The sequence below is a fragment of the Eumetopias jubatus genome, unplaced genomic scaffold (assembly GCF_037043125.1).
Source record: "Eumetopias jubatus isolate StellerSeaLion01/CBP00866 unplaced genomic scaffold, mEumJub1_p1.0 scaffold_5, whole genome shotgun sequence".
NCBI classification, from domain to species: Eukaryota; Metazoa; Chordata; class Mammalia; order Carnivora; family Otariidae; genus Eumetopias; species Eumetopias jubatus.
In genome coordinates, this window is record NW_028274811.1 from 35,680,942 (window position 1) to 35,697,229 (window position 16,288).

The window sequence follows — 16,288 nt, forward strand, 5'->3', positions numbered from 1 at the left end:
AATATATTCTATACACAGTAATGTCTTACTGAGCTCATTAGTGGGGAAATGTAGCAAGAAGTTATAAGTAAGAACAGTAACAGTATTTACCCCATGGGATTATTGTAGGGTAATATGAACTTGGGTATGAAAAATGTTTTATCTACATCTGAAAATAATGATGTACTATATGTTGGCTAATTGAATTTAATTAAAATAAAATAGGGGTGCCTGGGTGGCTCAGTCATTAAGCTTCTGCCTTCAGCTCAGGTCATGATCCCAGGGTCCTGGGATCGAGCCCCGCATTGGGCTCCCTGCTCCATGGAAAGCCTGATTTTCGCTCTTCTGCTGCCCCCCTGCTCATGTTCCTGCTCTTACTATCTCTCTCTCTGTGCCAAATAAATAAATAAAATCTTTCAAAAAAATAGAAAATGTTTTATCAACTGGAAAGTTTGATTCAAATGTTGCTAATATTGCTAATGACCATTTATTGAAATACCAAATAAGTCAGTATACATTTCCTTTGACCCTTGCAACACCTAGGTGAGTTCTCCCCACTCTATAGAAGAGGAAGGTAAGTGTCAGAGGTGAAGCACCTCTCCTATGATCATACCAGTCAGAGGTGGCAGAGACCAGAATTTAATCCAGGTCTGTCTGGCTTGAAAGTTTATCATTCTCTTTCCAGTACATACCACTTCTGTTTGTGTGACTTCAGTTAATATTAAAGTTAGTTCACACTCCCTAAATGTATAAAGCTGAGGAGCAGAGTATAGGACAGAGTAGAACAGGGTACGGGGTCTTGGGGAGCTGAACTGAGATTAAAAACTGGCTGTTGGTAATCCCCAAAATAGGGAATTCACACCTGAATAATTAAGAAGCAATTGGCCAACTTCCCAGCGCCACTGGAAGTTTTTAAGAGTTGCCACCATGAAGATTGTTTCCCAGGGGCCACAGCCACGAAGGCCTGGCAACTCTGGGTCTTCACATGATTAGGAGAAAGGACGTGAGCCCCTCCGAGTGTGTGAGCCAGTTGGAAATACCAAATCTATTCTCCAGATGGATTTGGTATTTAATTCAATGTGGGTGTTTCTCTTCATGGCTTTTAATAGTGTTGAAATTGATTAAATTCAGAATGAGCGAGGTAAGCCAGACTTTAAAGAGCAAAGCACATCGGGAAATTGAGTAAATTTCTGAGGTGAGAACGTGCCTCTGGAGATGTCCATGAAATGGTGGTCTGCTCATAGTCATTCCAGACAATCTCCTGTATCCATCCACATTAAAACTGGGGCAGTAACTTCCTTTACCTTTCGGTTCTCTTATTTTTATGCAAACATCCAGCACTTCCAGCAAATTCCATTTCTCCTGTAAAAAACTTGAAAGATTTTTTTTTGATCAAAGGAAAGTTGAGTAAGATTCATGGGGAAAGGTTTTTAGGCTAGGAAAAACCTGTTGAATACCACCTTTAAGAAAATGGGTAATGTGTTCTAATGTGTGTTGAAACTAAAGCAGGAGATTAGTTCCTCTCTTTTGGAAAAGGATTTGTCTTCTGAGCTCTGTTAGAATTCCCAGGATGCGTGTATGGGGTAACTTCGGGGTGTATCCCAGAGAGTTGTTTTCACATGCTATATGTCCATCAGTCAACCTGTGATATGGAAAGGTCCCTTCCATTCAGAATTAGTGATTTGGCCACTTATTGCCAAATTTCTTGATGTTTTGAGTACTAAAGACTGGTGTAGGGCAAGAGCAGGTCAGTGATTTTTAGTAAAGGGGCTCCTGGACCTGCAGAATGAGGTCTCTCGTGTAGCACACAGTTCTAGGGGAGAATGCTCTTATTTTCTGGGGCTTTCCTTGACCTCAGGCCTGTCTGATTGTATAGATGGCCTAGATAGTATGATATGGAAAGAACCCCCATACCTTCCGCTTTCACCAGCCACAGCTTCATGTCCACATACAGTTTGGTGATGATAATGCCTTGATGGAAAAGCAAAGGATTTCTATAAGTGTCCAGGAAAACCAGAACTTGGTTTTATCTTCTCTGTTTCATGTCTTGGCTGGCACACCTTTTGTTTTTCCCTTCTTTTTAACTTATTCTTGGGGCTGTATTGCTAGGTGGTGATACCTCTTTGTATTGATACAGGAAGAAAGTAGGTAGGTCAGGCCACTCATATCTTTATTTAACATTTATATCTTCCCAAAAGATGAAAAATCTAGGCACTAGAGCTTAAATAACTCATCTTCTTTCTTAGGGTTTATAACAATTGGAATTTGAAAGGTCGTTTTTACTACACCACATATCCCCTTAGTGACCCTCCCCATCATACGTAATGGTCAACATAGTAGTGAAAGGCAGAGATGGAGTATTGAATAAAACAATGAGTAAAGATATATATGTATCATTGCTTTCATGAATGCAAATCTGGTTTGGTAGGCAACATCACAGAAATAAATGTAAACTTGCAATTATGTTACATACTCTGAAGAAGAAGTTGATAGTGCTATATCCAAGTTTCAGTGAGGACGTGAACCAGGTGGAGAGATCAGGAGGGCATTTTTGAGGAATTGACACTTGAGGGGAGACCTGAGGATTTGCAGTTGCTTTGGCCAGGGGGCTTCCAAGTGAAATCCACAGTATGTGCAAAGGCTGGAGAGAAAGTGTGGTCAGTTGGATGCTCTGAAAGCCACTATGGTAGGATGCTTAGGTCTGGAGGGGTAGTGTGAGATGAGGCAGGCTGGACTAGACCATGCAGGGTTATGGGAAACCTGTGAAGGATTTGGGTTATCTTCCTGAGAAGAGTGGGGTGCCATTGAGAGATTTTAAACAGGGAGGGCACGCGGTCTGGTTTCGTCCAGGTCACGGGGGCTGCAATGTGGAAGATAGACTGGAGGAGCCATAGGACATATGAGGACACCAGTTAGGTGGTCATCTCAGCAGTCCTGGTAACAGACGACGGAGGCCAGGACCAGGATGGTGGTGGTGAAGATGGAGAGAACTAGACGAAATTGAGGGACCTGGTGATAATTTGGATATGCAGGTGAGAAAGAGGGGAAGTGCGAAAGGTTTTGTACCACCTACACACTTCATTTTCTTTTAAGGTGGAAAGGGCCAGGGAAAACATCCCAGGTGAGGTAGCATTTGGTGCAAGAAGCTGCAGAGCATGTCTCTCCATCTAGCCACCTCTTTTTAGGCAAGCCTCCTCTTTTAAGGCAAGAACATCATTGGATTGAGCCTTATATACTATGTTGTTGTTTCAAGACCTTTGCAGTAAAACTGTTTGTTCCTGGATTTAACTTGCCTCTCTGCTCTTGGAGTTCGTACCCTAGGCATAATACCCGGTGGTCTGCCAAGCATCCTCTTCCCTCTTCTGCCCTAAGATCCTCCGAGCTGACTGAACATCAACCCAACTCTCGGTGTTTTTGTGTTCTCCATAGAACTTTGAGAAAATAGGCGTGTGTGACCTTCTTCTAAAAGGAGACAAACAAGGCTTTGAAAGTTGAAATGAAAATTAAGACGGTGATAGATTTCTAACTTGGCAGGTTAACCTGGGTATTTGGTGTGAGCTCTGTTGACAGTCATCATATGAAAGCTGTTTGGGCTGCCTGGTGCAGAATCCTGGGCAGAGTTGAAGTTGAGGCTGAGGGAGGAAGAGAAGCCATTTCGGGCCTTAGCTGCAAGACAGTGGATGGCAGGCCTAGGAGCTACAGGTCCTGCAACAACTCATTGCAAGTCAAATTAAGGGAATAATGCAAGCCTAGTAGATATTTAATGAGAGATTATTCCTGGAGATTATAAGGATAGAGAAATTGCAAATAAATCCCTGACCTTTTCTGAGCCTTGGCCCAGTAAAAGAGCTGAATCACCTGCTTCAGGGGATTAAGGACAGCCGCTTCCATCTGGCAGTCTGCTCAGACTTTTTCTGTCATTAACAAACTCTGTTCAGTGGTGATCATGTTCTAAACCTTTTAGTGGGATCTTGCTTTTCAGCAGAGGCGATCTCAATTAACTTAGATTATGTACCTGCTGGGCAGAGATCAGAACTAATGATCTCTAGTTATGTATGCACTATAATAGCTATTACATTAGTAGTACTCTGTGCGTGTTAAATAATAAAGCAGTTGTTAATCATTAGTAACCTAATCGTGACATCAGCAGGGAATTCAAGTTCAGAATAGAAGTCAAACTTCATGTGTATGCGTGTGTGTGAGCACGCAGACGCACATGCGTGTGTGTACATGCGTGCTTGTGGGTGGCATAGCCTTAGAGACACAGGGACAAACAGGGATGTCCCAGGGCAGCAGGCAATGTAATAATTGTACCGGTTTCAGTTTAGAGACTTAGAGCAATGATTGTGAAACTCTATATCATGAGTTCCTTGTTGGGAACTGTTGTTTGATATGAATTTCATTTCTTAATACAGTGTTATCTGCCTACAAAACTGTAATAATTATCATCAGAATGCTACTTGAACAACTAGAGGTTGACAGGGAGTTACCTTGAACTCCCTTTGACTTGGTAATATGTAAATGTGTTATACTTTTGAACTCAAGACGACTAATATATACTAATACTATGTTACATGTGTAATGTGTAAGGCCTTTGTGTGTAATGTCTGTGTAAGATTTATTTCAAGAAAAGGAGTTAGCAGGTTTAAAACAAATGAAAGAACTTAATAATGTTGGGAAAACCAACGGAGAATTGCTAAGAGATTTGGGGAGGGGGGCAGTTTGCTTTGTTAATTTCTAAAAGAAGTAATGGTAATTAGTGTAGGTTAGTAGAATTTGATTTTTTCTGGATATACTTGGAAGGTTCCATTGCATTCTTTTCCATTAGCTATTACTTACCTAGGAAAGGATCTTGCTTCTTGCATTCAAGGACTCACTTGGCCTTGCAGGTCTATCTCTAGCTCTGTCCTTACTTCTGCTAGTTATGCCGATGGCTTTATGAGCAGGTATCTTTTGGTTACTGGCATTGTCACTGTCAGCTGCCAGGTTATTTCAACCTTCCAAAACTTTTGCCACTGTTTATGGGGTAAAGGAAGCAAAATACTTTTTGTCCAAGATAGATATTGATCAATGTGTAGAACAAGATCATGCCGCAAACGTACTCTTAAAGCATCCAAGCTTGGAATCAGTCTCAGCAGTGCTCCAGAGGATGGTGCAAAATGGTGGTTCTTTTCCTCCTGAACTTTTTCAGCTATCATCCCTGTGCATAAATTCCGTTGATCACCTCTCAAAAGAAGAACTAAAAGGCTTCAACTGACTATTGAATCATAGTTATGAACGTTTTGGAAACCTCCTAAAGAACAAAAACTAGTTTCCCTTCTGACAAATAGTTTCCAGTAGGCTCTGTTCTGATTACTGTATAAAGGAATGAATATCCTCCCCTGCACATGAAAAGATGCCCCACATCATTAGTCACTAGGGAAATGCAAATCAAAACCACAATGAGATACCACTTCACGCCCACTAAGAAAGCTATAATAAAAAAGACAATAACAGATATCAGTGAGGATGCGGAGAAGTTGGAACCCTCATACATCGCTGGTGGTAAGGCACAATGGTGCACTGCTTTAGAAAGTAGTTTGGCAGTTCCTCAAAACGTTCAGCACACAGTTACCATGTAATCCAGCTATTCCACTTGTAGGTATAAACTGAAGTGAAAATATATGTCCACACAAAGACTTGCACAGAGATGTTCCTAGCAGCATTTCATAACCAGAAAGTAGAAACAACAGTGAATGGACAAATTACATGTGATATATCCAGACAATAGAATATAGTCATAAAAGGGAATTATGTATTGATGCTGCAACATACATGACTCTAGGAAACATTATACCAAGTGAAAGAAGCTAGACGTAAAAGACCTTGTATTATATGATTCCGTTTATATTACTTGCCTAGAATGGGCAAATCTATAGAGACAGAAAACAGATGACTGATTTTTAGGAACTGATAGAAGGCAGGAAATAGGGTGTGACTGCTAACGTGTATGAAGTTTTATGTGGAAGAGAATGAAAATGTTATGGAATCAAATAATGGTGCCTGATTCATAACTTTGTAAGTATACTAGAAACCAATGAATTTTGAGCTTTAAATGGGTGAATGTTATGGTATGTGAATTATATCTCAATAAAACTCTTATTTTAAATAATCTTTGCCTAGATTTTAACAGGTGTTTAGCCTGTGTATCACTGTTTGTTATTAAATTTGGGAAAAGTCTATGGCATGAGTTGATTGAGTTTCATTTGGAAGACTGATTTCAATCTGACTTGGCAGCTTTGAGTCAGAAAGCTCTGTACTGCATGATTTGCAGAGTAAATACTTGGTTTATACTAGAAAAAGCATGAGAGTAAGTTAGTAGACTCCTTACAACTTTAAGAGAGTAAGAGCGGTGGTTTGTATAGCAGGTAGTCTCCAGGAAGAGAAATACTGTTTTCCTCCTTCTCTGGTACTTTACTGACTATCCTAGAGACCAAATGTGTTTAAAATAAGTATCAGTAAATGAAAAGTATGTCGGTAAGAATAAGAGTTATTTTATTTCCTTTGAGAAGAGAATTTTTAATAAATCATTCCTTTTTAGTTTGAGGAATGCAGTGATTTTCTTAAGGATCTTTATCTTCATTGGATGTAAGTTCACTTGTATACATAAAGAATTAGAGCAAGGTGCACCCCCATGTTTATTGAAACAATATTTATAGTAGCCAAATTATGGAGGCAGCCAAGTGTCCATTGATAGAGGAATGGGTAAAGATGTGGCGCATATGTGTGTGTGTGTATATATATATATATATATATATATATATGTATGTATGTATATATATATATATGCATGCATACATACATACAATGGAATATTATTTGGCCATTAAAAAGGGAATGAAATCTTGACATTTACAGGAACGTGGATGGAACTAGAGAGTATAATGCTAAGGCATATAAGTCAGAGAAAGACAAATAGCATATGGTTTCACTCATGTAGAATTTAAGAAACATAGCAAAAGAGCAAAGGAAAGAAAAGGAAAGACAAACCAAAAAAACAAGCTCATAACTATAGAGAACACGTTGATGGTTACCAAAGGGGAGGTGGGTGGGGGGATGGGTTGAATAGGTGATGGGGATTAAGGAGTGCACTTGTGATGAGCACTAGCTAATGTGTGGAAGTGTTGAATCACTACATTGTACACCTGAAACTAATATCATACTATATGTTAACTACACCGGAATTAAAATTAAAAACTTAAAAAAATTTTTTTGAGAAAGGTTCTGTTTGGATTAGATCAAAGAATGAGTTCAATAGTTCTCATATTTTACAAGTTTATTTCTTGCCCAGGATGATGACAAATTGTTTAAAAATACTTCCCTTCCTACTTTCTACCATTCTCTTCTCCTCTGTGATCCATGAATTTATAGAATGTCTTGCCCTGATGTCCCAAGGTACTCAAAAGGTGAACCCATTCTTAACAGTTACCATCCACATCTTCTCACTGGGTAATCCAAACATGGAGATGAATCTTGGTGGGTTCCCAGCCTCACTGCCAGGTTGGAAGTTGGTTCTGAGCTGTGGAAAAGGTTGCTGCTATTTGATTGTTAATTTTCTGAGTCACATTAGTGGGGTTTGTAGCAGGTGGAAAACTCTTACTACTTGCTGACAGATTGCACACAGGATGGCTCTACTGCCTTGTGCTTATTCATCAGGTAACTTCTTTGTTCTAGGCTGCTTTTATTTTCCTTTAGGTCACTTTTCCTTTTGCCATTTTTTCCTTCTTTTCTAATCACCTGAGCAGGATTCGACTTCTCTCTTTAATTCAAGGTCATATTTAAGGCAGTTAGGTCTTCACAGGCTCTGAGTGAGTCTCCCACCTATTAGCTCTGCAGCTTTGATCAAGCCATTTAGCTTTGCCAAATCTCAGTTGTTTCATCTATAATATGGAGCTAATGCTAGTATCAGCCTAGCGGATTTACGAGGATTAACTGAGATAATCTGTGTAAAGCATTTATCTAACATTTATTGTGCCACTTAATTTATGCTTTTTGAGGGAGGCCAGGAAGCAGTTAGTCCAATAGTTCCTGACAATAACAGAACAAGTGATTTAAAGGATGCCTACTTATTCCTTTGGCAAAGCGCATATCACTATGCTGCAGTGTCCTCAACTGTAAATAGAGGATAACTTTGCTGAGTGACCATGAGAATTAAATGAGATAATATAAACAAAGCACTTAGAAGTGGACCTGGCATATGGTAATCTCTCAGTGAATGCCTGCTGATTTTTTTTTTTTTTTTGATCATTTTTATCTGTGGCCAAACCATGGGACTGATTGATCCTGGGTCTGTCAGACCTTGTCTGAGGTTGGTATGCATGGCCAGCAACTTGACTGCCCCTCTCTTCCTCTTTCAGCTGCACAGTTGGACAGCATTGGCTTCAGCATAATCAGGAAATGCATCCACGCTGTGGAAACCAGAGGTAAAGTCGTTCAACAGATGACATTGTTCTCAGTGAAGGTCACACATCTGGTGAGGTGTCAGACCTGCTACCTGTTTCCCGATTTTAAGTGACTCATTAACTCCCCAAGTGCCATTATTAGTGTGTTTCTACAGGTTGTGTTGCTCTGAAGCAGGGGCCCTCAATCGATTTGGTGTCATCAACCTCTTTGGCTGATTAGTAGAATGTTTTAAAGACATACGTGTCAAATACATAGGATAATAAGGAGTCTAGTTACTGGAATTCAGTTAAAATATTGGAAGACCTAGTTGTGATGTAATAGTATATGTGTTTCTTTGTTACCACTTTAAATAATAAGTAATAGACACAGGTCTGATAACTGGCATAATTTGGAAATGCAGTTGACCCTTGAATAATGTGGAAGTTCGGGGTGCCGACCCCCTACCCTCCCGTGCAGTTGAAAATCTGCATATAATTTTTGATTCCCCCACAAACAACTACTAACAGCTTTCTGTTGACCAGAAGACTTACCAATAACATAGGCAATTAATTAATACATATTTTATCTGTAACATGTATTATATACTGTAATACTACAATAAAGTAAGCTAGAGAAAAGAAAATATTAAAAGATCATAAAGCACATTGATTGTACTGTAGTGTGTTTATTGAAAAAAAATCCATGTGTAAGTAGACCTGTGTATTTCAAACCTGTGTTGATCAAGGGTCAGCTGTCCTGATATTTCAAGATGTCTATAAAAGTCGCAGTGTGTTATGAAAATAACTGATTTCTGAGCAAGTCACAGGTATTGCTAACACTGTGATTTATTGCTTATATCATAATGGAAGGAAATGTTTAAATTCAGTGACAGGGTCATGAAAGTAAAGGCGTAATTGTTTTCCTGCCTAAGTTCATTGACACTCTGAATTCTCTAGTGCACTCCTGGGGTCTGTGGATGCCAGGTTAAGAACCGTGCTATGAAAAGCCAGTCCCTGGTGACTATCCAGGTGGGTAGAAGGGGTCAGGCCCCTGGTTTCCTGTAGCAGTGCTGTAGCCAGGCCCTGCCTCTTGGACATTGACCCTTCCTGGGGCTGTGGGAGCAGGACTTGAAGAATCAGGGAAGCTAATTCATCCCAGTGGTCTCCTTCCCATCCTTCGATGTCGACCCAAAGGAGAGTCTCAGTTCTGGCAGTTGGGAGCTTTGAGTACTCTGATCTATGATACTCCTGAGAAAAGCTGTTAACTAACTTTGCTGTGAATTTGGTTTGAACCATTGTTAAAGATGTGAGTCTTACTATTCCACAGCCTCTCAACCCATTAGTCTTTTTCACTTGATTGAAAGAAGTTTTATCTTTTAAAGCAGGATCCGTAACTAGTAAGAGTTCTATTATAATTATTACATTATAAGTATAAAATATAAATATCTTTATAAAGTATAAAGCATTGAGTAAAGGGGATGAAAAAAATCTTAACTGTATGAGCCACTCCTCCTACCCAGTCAGAAAGTGTTCTTTCCAAAGTAGTTATTTGAATGTGTTCTAAGATTTTTTAAATGTTTGCTTATTTCTGCTATACCTTCCTTCAATAAAGAGTTAAGGCAGCTTGCAAAGAGAAGTGAAATACAGCCAGAGAATATAAAGTAGAAATAGGTGAGATTTCTGGGAATTGATCTGGAGGAAATAAGGACACAGGCAGGTTGAGCCACAAAGCTGTTTACACAATGATGTTAAAGTAAAAAACAGAAACTGGTCAAATGTTTCAAAAACTGGTTGAATCACTAGTTGTACATCCATGCGGTAAAAAGCCGTGAATCGCTAAAACTGCAGGGAAATACATTTATTGACATGCCAAGCTTTCCTTATTACATATTAAGTGAAAAATGAAAGTTACGGAACAGCCTGCACAGTATGAATGCATTCTGGGGGTGGTGGGGGGAAAGGGAGATCCATATATGTTCAGGTACCATCATGTCGTCAGCAGAGCTCCCCACTCTTCTTACTGTCTTCCTTTGGTTTATCTACTTGCCTTAATGGCAATTTCTGAATTTTCAAACTGTTACTAAGGCAGTTTTTCAACAGGTGTTTTAATTTTCTGTCATTCTAAGAGAAAAGAATTAGGAATAAGAGGTACAGGGTTAACAAAAGTAGAGGCATAATAAAAAGGCCGCCAAAAGTAAGTTCAAAACAAAAAATCCCCTCCCCTCCACTGTGAAATTCATCCACTTGCCTGAGGTGGGCCACCTCTTTGAGTTCTCAGCAGCCAAACCAATAGGGAAATGTAATCATTTAAAACGCTTCACAGAGGGCGCCTGGGTGGCTCAGTTGGTTAAGCGACTGCCTTCTGCTCAGGTCATGATCCTGGAGTCCTGGAATCGAGTCCCGCATCGGGCTCCCTGCTCAGCAGGGAGTCTGCTTCTCCCTCTGACCCTCTTCCCTCTCGTGCTCTCTATCTCTCATTCTCTCTCTCTCGAATAAATAAATAAAATCTTTAAAAAAAAAAAAAACGCTTCACAGAGCCTGTGATAAACGCAGACCAGTGGCTCAGGAGGACAGCTTTTTATGATATAAAGCCAGAAAATATACATAATAAGTAGTAGAGGAAGAACAGGGTCACCATCGATTTGGTGTCCTAGCCTCTGCCTCTTTCTCCCCTCCTGCTCTAAAATAAAGATGAGAATGGTATGTTCTCACTTGTAAGAAAGTTTTCATTTGACACAAAAAGGAAAAGAGGACAGTGTGAGTTAAATGCCATTTTAGCATAAATACTTGAAAGAAGTGATTATTTTCCTACTGGAATGCATGTATGTATATAATTGTTTGTGGTGACCAGAGGTGAACAGACATCCCATATTTTCTGGAGTTCGTTAATCATCGTCTAGCAGGAGACAGGGTTGTATCCAGTTCCAGGAAAGGTCAAGGACAGAAGTAGAGACACTTGAGAAGGGACAAGCCCTTTAAGCCACCACGTTACTGAGTAATGGTTCTGCCGTTAAGTAGCTTGGGGCCCATCCCTTAGTTTTAGATCACAGTCTCCTAGCCGCTGAGCCATGCAGGCTGATGTACGTGCTTTTACAGGTCTTTTTTAGCTATAAAATCCTATCATTCTAGACCACTTCTTTTTATTCCTTAATTCTACATGGGCCTGGTTGGAGACACTGTAGAATCAGCCTTTTCCCAAATTTCTTCCAGGAAATTTTGTTTTGGTCTCAAAGTAGTGGCCCTGAAGGAGTATAACTCAGTGTTTTATTCATTGTGTCATGTATTGTATACTGACCTAAGTACGGGGCCTATAATGGTAAAGAAGACAGAATCACTGTACATAGAGTTTATGTCATAGTTGTGGGGAGAATGACAAACAAGAAACCAAAAAAGAAAGATAATTTCACGTATTGTTACTTGCTACAAAGAAAAGAGGGTAGGGGACCAGCCAGTAGTGTTGGTCATGGGATGCTTTAGGTTGAAGAGGTTGCATTTCTGTTGAGACCTGAATGATAAAAAGATCTGGGAGAAGCATGTTCCAGGTGGAGGAAACAGCTGTGCAGAGGCTGTGATTTGGGTGCGCAAGCTTGATGTGTGGGAGAAACAGGAAGACCAGTGTAGCTGGAGCAGAGTGAAAGTGGTTGATGATGCAGAAGTGGGCCTGTGCTTAATCCTGCAGGGCCTTGTGGGCCACAGTAAATTTTGATTATGGTCTAAATGCCATGGGAAGCCATTGGAAAGTTTTGAGTAGAGAGAGGATTTGAACTGATACATACTTCAAGAAGTTCGTTTTGGATACTGGTTGGAAAAGGGACATCAGGGGAATAAGATGGGAAGCAGGCGACCAGTTAGTTGAAAGGTGTGGGGTATGATGGGCCTAGGGCTAAACAGAAAAATCACTTCTTCAGTCACTTGGTCTAAATGGTCCCCTTTTGTAAATGGTATAGCGGTGATCCAATCCTTGCACTCAAATGAACAAAGCACTGAGGTGGCTTAGTTTTGGTTCTTTGGGTGTTTTTAGGTAATCCCCTTCTAGTTCAACTGCACATTTACTTGGGTTGAATGAAGGTAATTCTCCTTTTTCTTCATAAAGAATGTTCACATGACAAATAAATGGATTTCCTAATTTCTCAGTCTTGGTGAACATTGTCCAAAATTAAAAATGCTCTCACACCTCTGTATTTTTATTCTGTATTTGAAAATAGATTATAAAGCATTTTTTCTTTTCTACAGCATGAAATTTCTATCACATCAGTTTTGGCTTTTTAAATTTAAAAATTGGTTAAATGTAGCATATTTAAAAGTATATATTTGGCATCTTTCAAAACTCTTCAGATGCTGCGTTTGGCAAGAGAAGAGGAAGGTTTCTTTCCCCTCTGTTGACTGAACTGAACTAACACAAGGGCTGAAGTGTGCAGCACACCCGTGAAATCCTAGACAGCTGCACCAAATCCCACTCCTTCGCTAAGAGCAGAGTTGAGTGACAGGGGACTTTAATTAGAATGGGTTTTAGAAGGACCGAGAAAATGAAAAAGTGCATATGGCTGGGTTGGCTTAACTTGTGTTCTGACATGCCTCTAATTAAATCATCACTGTTTCTCTTCTCAGGGATCAATGAGCAAGGGCTCTACCGAATCGTGGGGGTCAATTCCAGAGTGCAGAAGCTACTCAGTGTCCTGATGGGTGAGTGCAGCAGTGGCTGTGCCAGGCAGGTCCCAGTGGGCTCAAGGGGGCACCTCTGAAAAGTTACTGGTTCCATGAATATGAACAGCCTCTTGGGAAGGAATTGGGTGTCCAAGAGGGAACACCCAGAAATCAGCTGCCCCACTCACCAGTTGTTAGGGCTGTAGGCATTACTGGAAGAGATACTTAGTGGGACTGGACAAAACAAACAAAAAAAATGGCAGGGCCAAAGCACCACACCCTGTGTTTGTAGACTCAGCCACTGCCAGTCCAAGTGGCGTGCAGTCACTCATGTGACCACCACACCCTACTCTGTCGTTTATAGCTTATGACTCCACTGTCGTCTTTGGAGACAGGCATTTAGTGGGGCACACCCAATGCCCAAGGAAGGGCATCCTTCTAGCCTGCAAAGCACCTCAGATCTTATGTTCCCTGTTACCAAAAAGGTGTCACGTGACTGCCAGATAACATGTATATAAGCAGATAATTCTTGTGATCCTCTTTGCATCTAGATTTCTACCTAGACTCTGGCATTTGAGGAGCAGAACCTCCCTTACAGCTAGCTGACATAAATATAAAACCACCATCTCCAAATGTGTAGTGTTTGAATCAAAACCCCATGCGTCAATGAGCCAATTTGCTTAGGCAGCAGATTTCCTATATTTTTAGATGTGAATGCAGCCAGCTTCAGTGAGTCACATGGATTTAAATGGCAAACAGATCAGATTTCACGTATCAGTGGCTGTTACTCATCCCCATGGAAGCCCAGCCGGGCACTTGTAGAGATGGACTATCACTTAGGGTCCCTGCTCATTGTCTGGGCAGGGATACTTCTCTTGTTAATATTTGTCTTTTTTTTTTGCCATCCAGTTTCTGAACATAGTTTTCGTATGTAAAGAAATCTCCTCTCTCATGTTGTCCAGAATGACTCTTACCTGTCCCTTTTTCTAGAGAGCTCGTTGCTTCTTGTTGGCAAAACCCTATTCTGTTGCCAGTTACAGTAAGATATTTTGTTTGAAAGTATGATTATTTGTGAGGTCTTCTTGCACTGAGAATCTGGTTCTTGGTTCAGATTTGCAGTGTGGCTAGTTTTTGTTTTGTTTCTGTTTTTATGTTCAGTTAGCCACTGTATAGTACATCATTAGTTTTTGATGTAGTGTTCAGTGATTCATTAATTAGGTATAACACCCAGTGCTCATCACAACACGTGCCCTCCTTAATACCCATCACCCTGCTACCCCCTCCCCCACCCCCCTCCCCTCTGAAACCCTCGGTTTGTTTCCCAGGGTCCATAGTCTCTCATGGTTTGTCTCCCTCTCTGATTTCTCTCCCTTCAGATCTCCCTCCCTTCCCCTATGGTCCTCTGTGCTATTGCTTATGTTCCACATGTGAGTGAAACCATATGATAATTGTCTTTCTCTGCTTGATTTACTTCACTTAGCATAATCTACTTTTATTTTGAGATAATTTTACATTTATATGCAGTTCTAAGAAATAAAACAGAGTTATATGTACCTTTACCCACTGTCCTCCAATAGTAACATCTTGCTACACTGTAGTAAGATGTCACCACCAGGATATTAATGCAGTCAAGATTCAGGACAGTGTCATCACTACAAGGATGCCTTGCGATGCCCTCTTATGGCTCCATCCATCTGCTTAACCTCTCACCTACTTCCCTTACCCCTGCCGACTCTTGATCTCTTGCGCATTTCTTTAATTTTGTCATTTCAAGATTATCTCAGGGGAATCATATGTAATCTTTTTAGATTCGCTTTTTTTTTTCATTCAGCATAATTCCCTTGAGATATTTTCTAGTTGTTGTATCAATACTTTGTTCTTTTTTATTGCTGAGTAGTATTGCATTGTATTGATATACACAGTTTGTTTAACCATTCACCTGTTGGGGGACATCTGGGTTTTTTCCAATATGGGTAAATTAGGAATAAAGCTGCTGTAAATAGTTCTGTACAGGTTTTAAATGTGAACATAAATTTGTTTCTCTGGGATAACTGCCCATAAGTTTGATTACTGGGTTGTACAGTGACATGGTGAATTTTTGAGAAATTGTAATGTAAAGAAGAATTAAGATTCTAACAGGTATCAACCCTCAGTCTTTCATTTCTGATCCGAGTTGCAAACGTGTGGAGTGTGTGCTTCTTATAGCAGATTGTCAGGTGCTAGAGCTGAAACTTCAGAAAGATTCAGTCCTTGTCTGCAGAGTCTGATAGGGGGAAATATACATGCATGAGAATCGTGATGTAAAATATGATACTGGCACCTATTACAAGCCATATTTGGAAGATTGAGTATTGAAGGAAAGAATAGGAGAATAATTCAGATTAAGGAAATGAGCAGTAAGTAGCATGAAGGGCAGAAGCTAGGGTCAGTGGTGGCTATAGTAGAGGGTACTAACTTAATATTATTTTAATATTTGAAAGTGCTTGAGGCTGGATCAGGAGAGTTAAAACTGAAATGCTAAGATGGTCCCTTTTGTCAAAGAACTTGAATATTGTGCTAAGAAGTTTGTGAGAGTTTTATTTCCTACAGGAAAAAAAAAGACTCTATTAAAGGTTTTTAAGTAGTGGGGCACCTGGGTGGCGCAGTTGGTTAAGTTTCTGACTCTTGATTCGGCTCAGACCATGATCTCAGGGCTGTGAGATTGAGCCCTGTGTCATGCCCAGCATGAAACCTACTTAAGATTCTCTCTGTCCCTCTCCCTCTGCCCCTTGCCACCCCCAAAAAAGTATCTAAGTAGTGATGCTGTATGTGTGAGGGCTCTTTTGCACACACAGTGTCAAGAAGACAATTCAGAACACTTTAAAGGAAAAATAAAAGGCATTAATTTGCTCACACAACTGCTCAGTCCAAGATGGCAGAAGCATAGCAGGATGTGGTGGCTCCAATGACCTCTTTACCTTTGCTGGAGTCTTTCCCACTCCTTTCTTCTGGCTTCTCATTATCTGTGATCTCTGCTTGTCTTTATATCAGCTGTTTTCTTTGTGGGAATGTCCCACGTTGTTCAGCCTCAGCGGTTTGTGAATCTTACATCACTGAGTAGAGAGTATCTTTCTTTTTTCTTTTTTTTTTTAAGATTTTATTTGACAGAGAGCAGGAGAGCATAAGCAGTGGGAGCGGCAGAGGGGGAGGGAGAAGCAGGTCCCCCATCAACCTGGGAGCTTAATGCGGGGCTCGATCCCAGGACC

The 16,288-nt window shown here is 40.4% G+C and overlaps 1 protein-coding gene across 12 annotated transcripts in view; it reads left to right on the plus strand.

Moving 5' to 3' along the window:
* The window catches only part of ARHGAP26 (Rho GTPase activating protein 26), a 452,567-nt gene that overhangs the window by 251,895 nt on the left and 184,384 nt on the right, over positions 1–16,288 (plus strand). For all 12 annotated transcript variants that reach the window (XR_015768163.1, XR_015768164.1, XR_015768165.1 and 9 more), the window contains 2 exons: positions 8,376–8,441; positions 13,008–13,082. Coding sequence is in view for 9 of the 12 variants with exons in the window: in XM_088023297.1 (XP_087879423.1) it covers positions 8,376–8,441; positions 13,008–13,082 (141 nt within the window). In the remaining 3 variants the exon portion in view is untranslated. The remainder of the gene's footprint in view (positions 1–8,375; positions 8,442–13,007; positions 13,083–16,288) is intronic.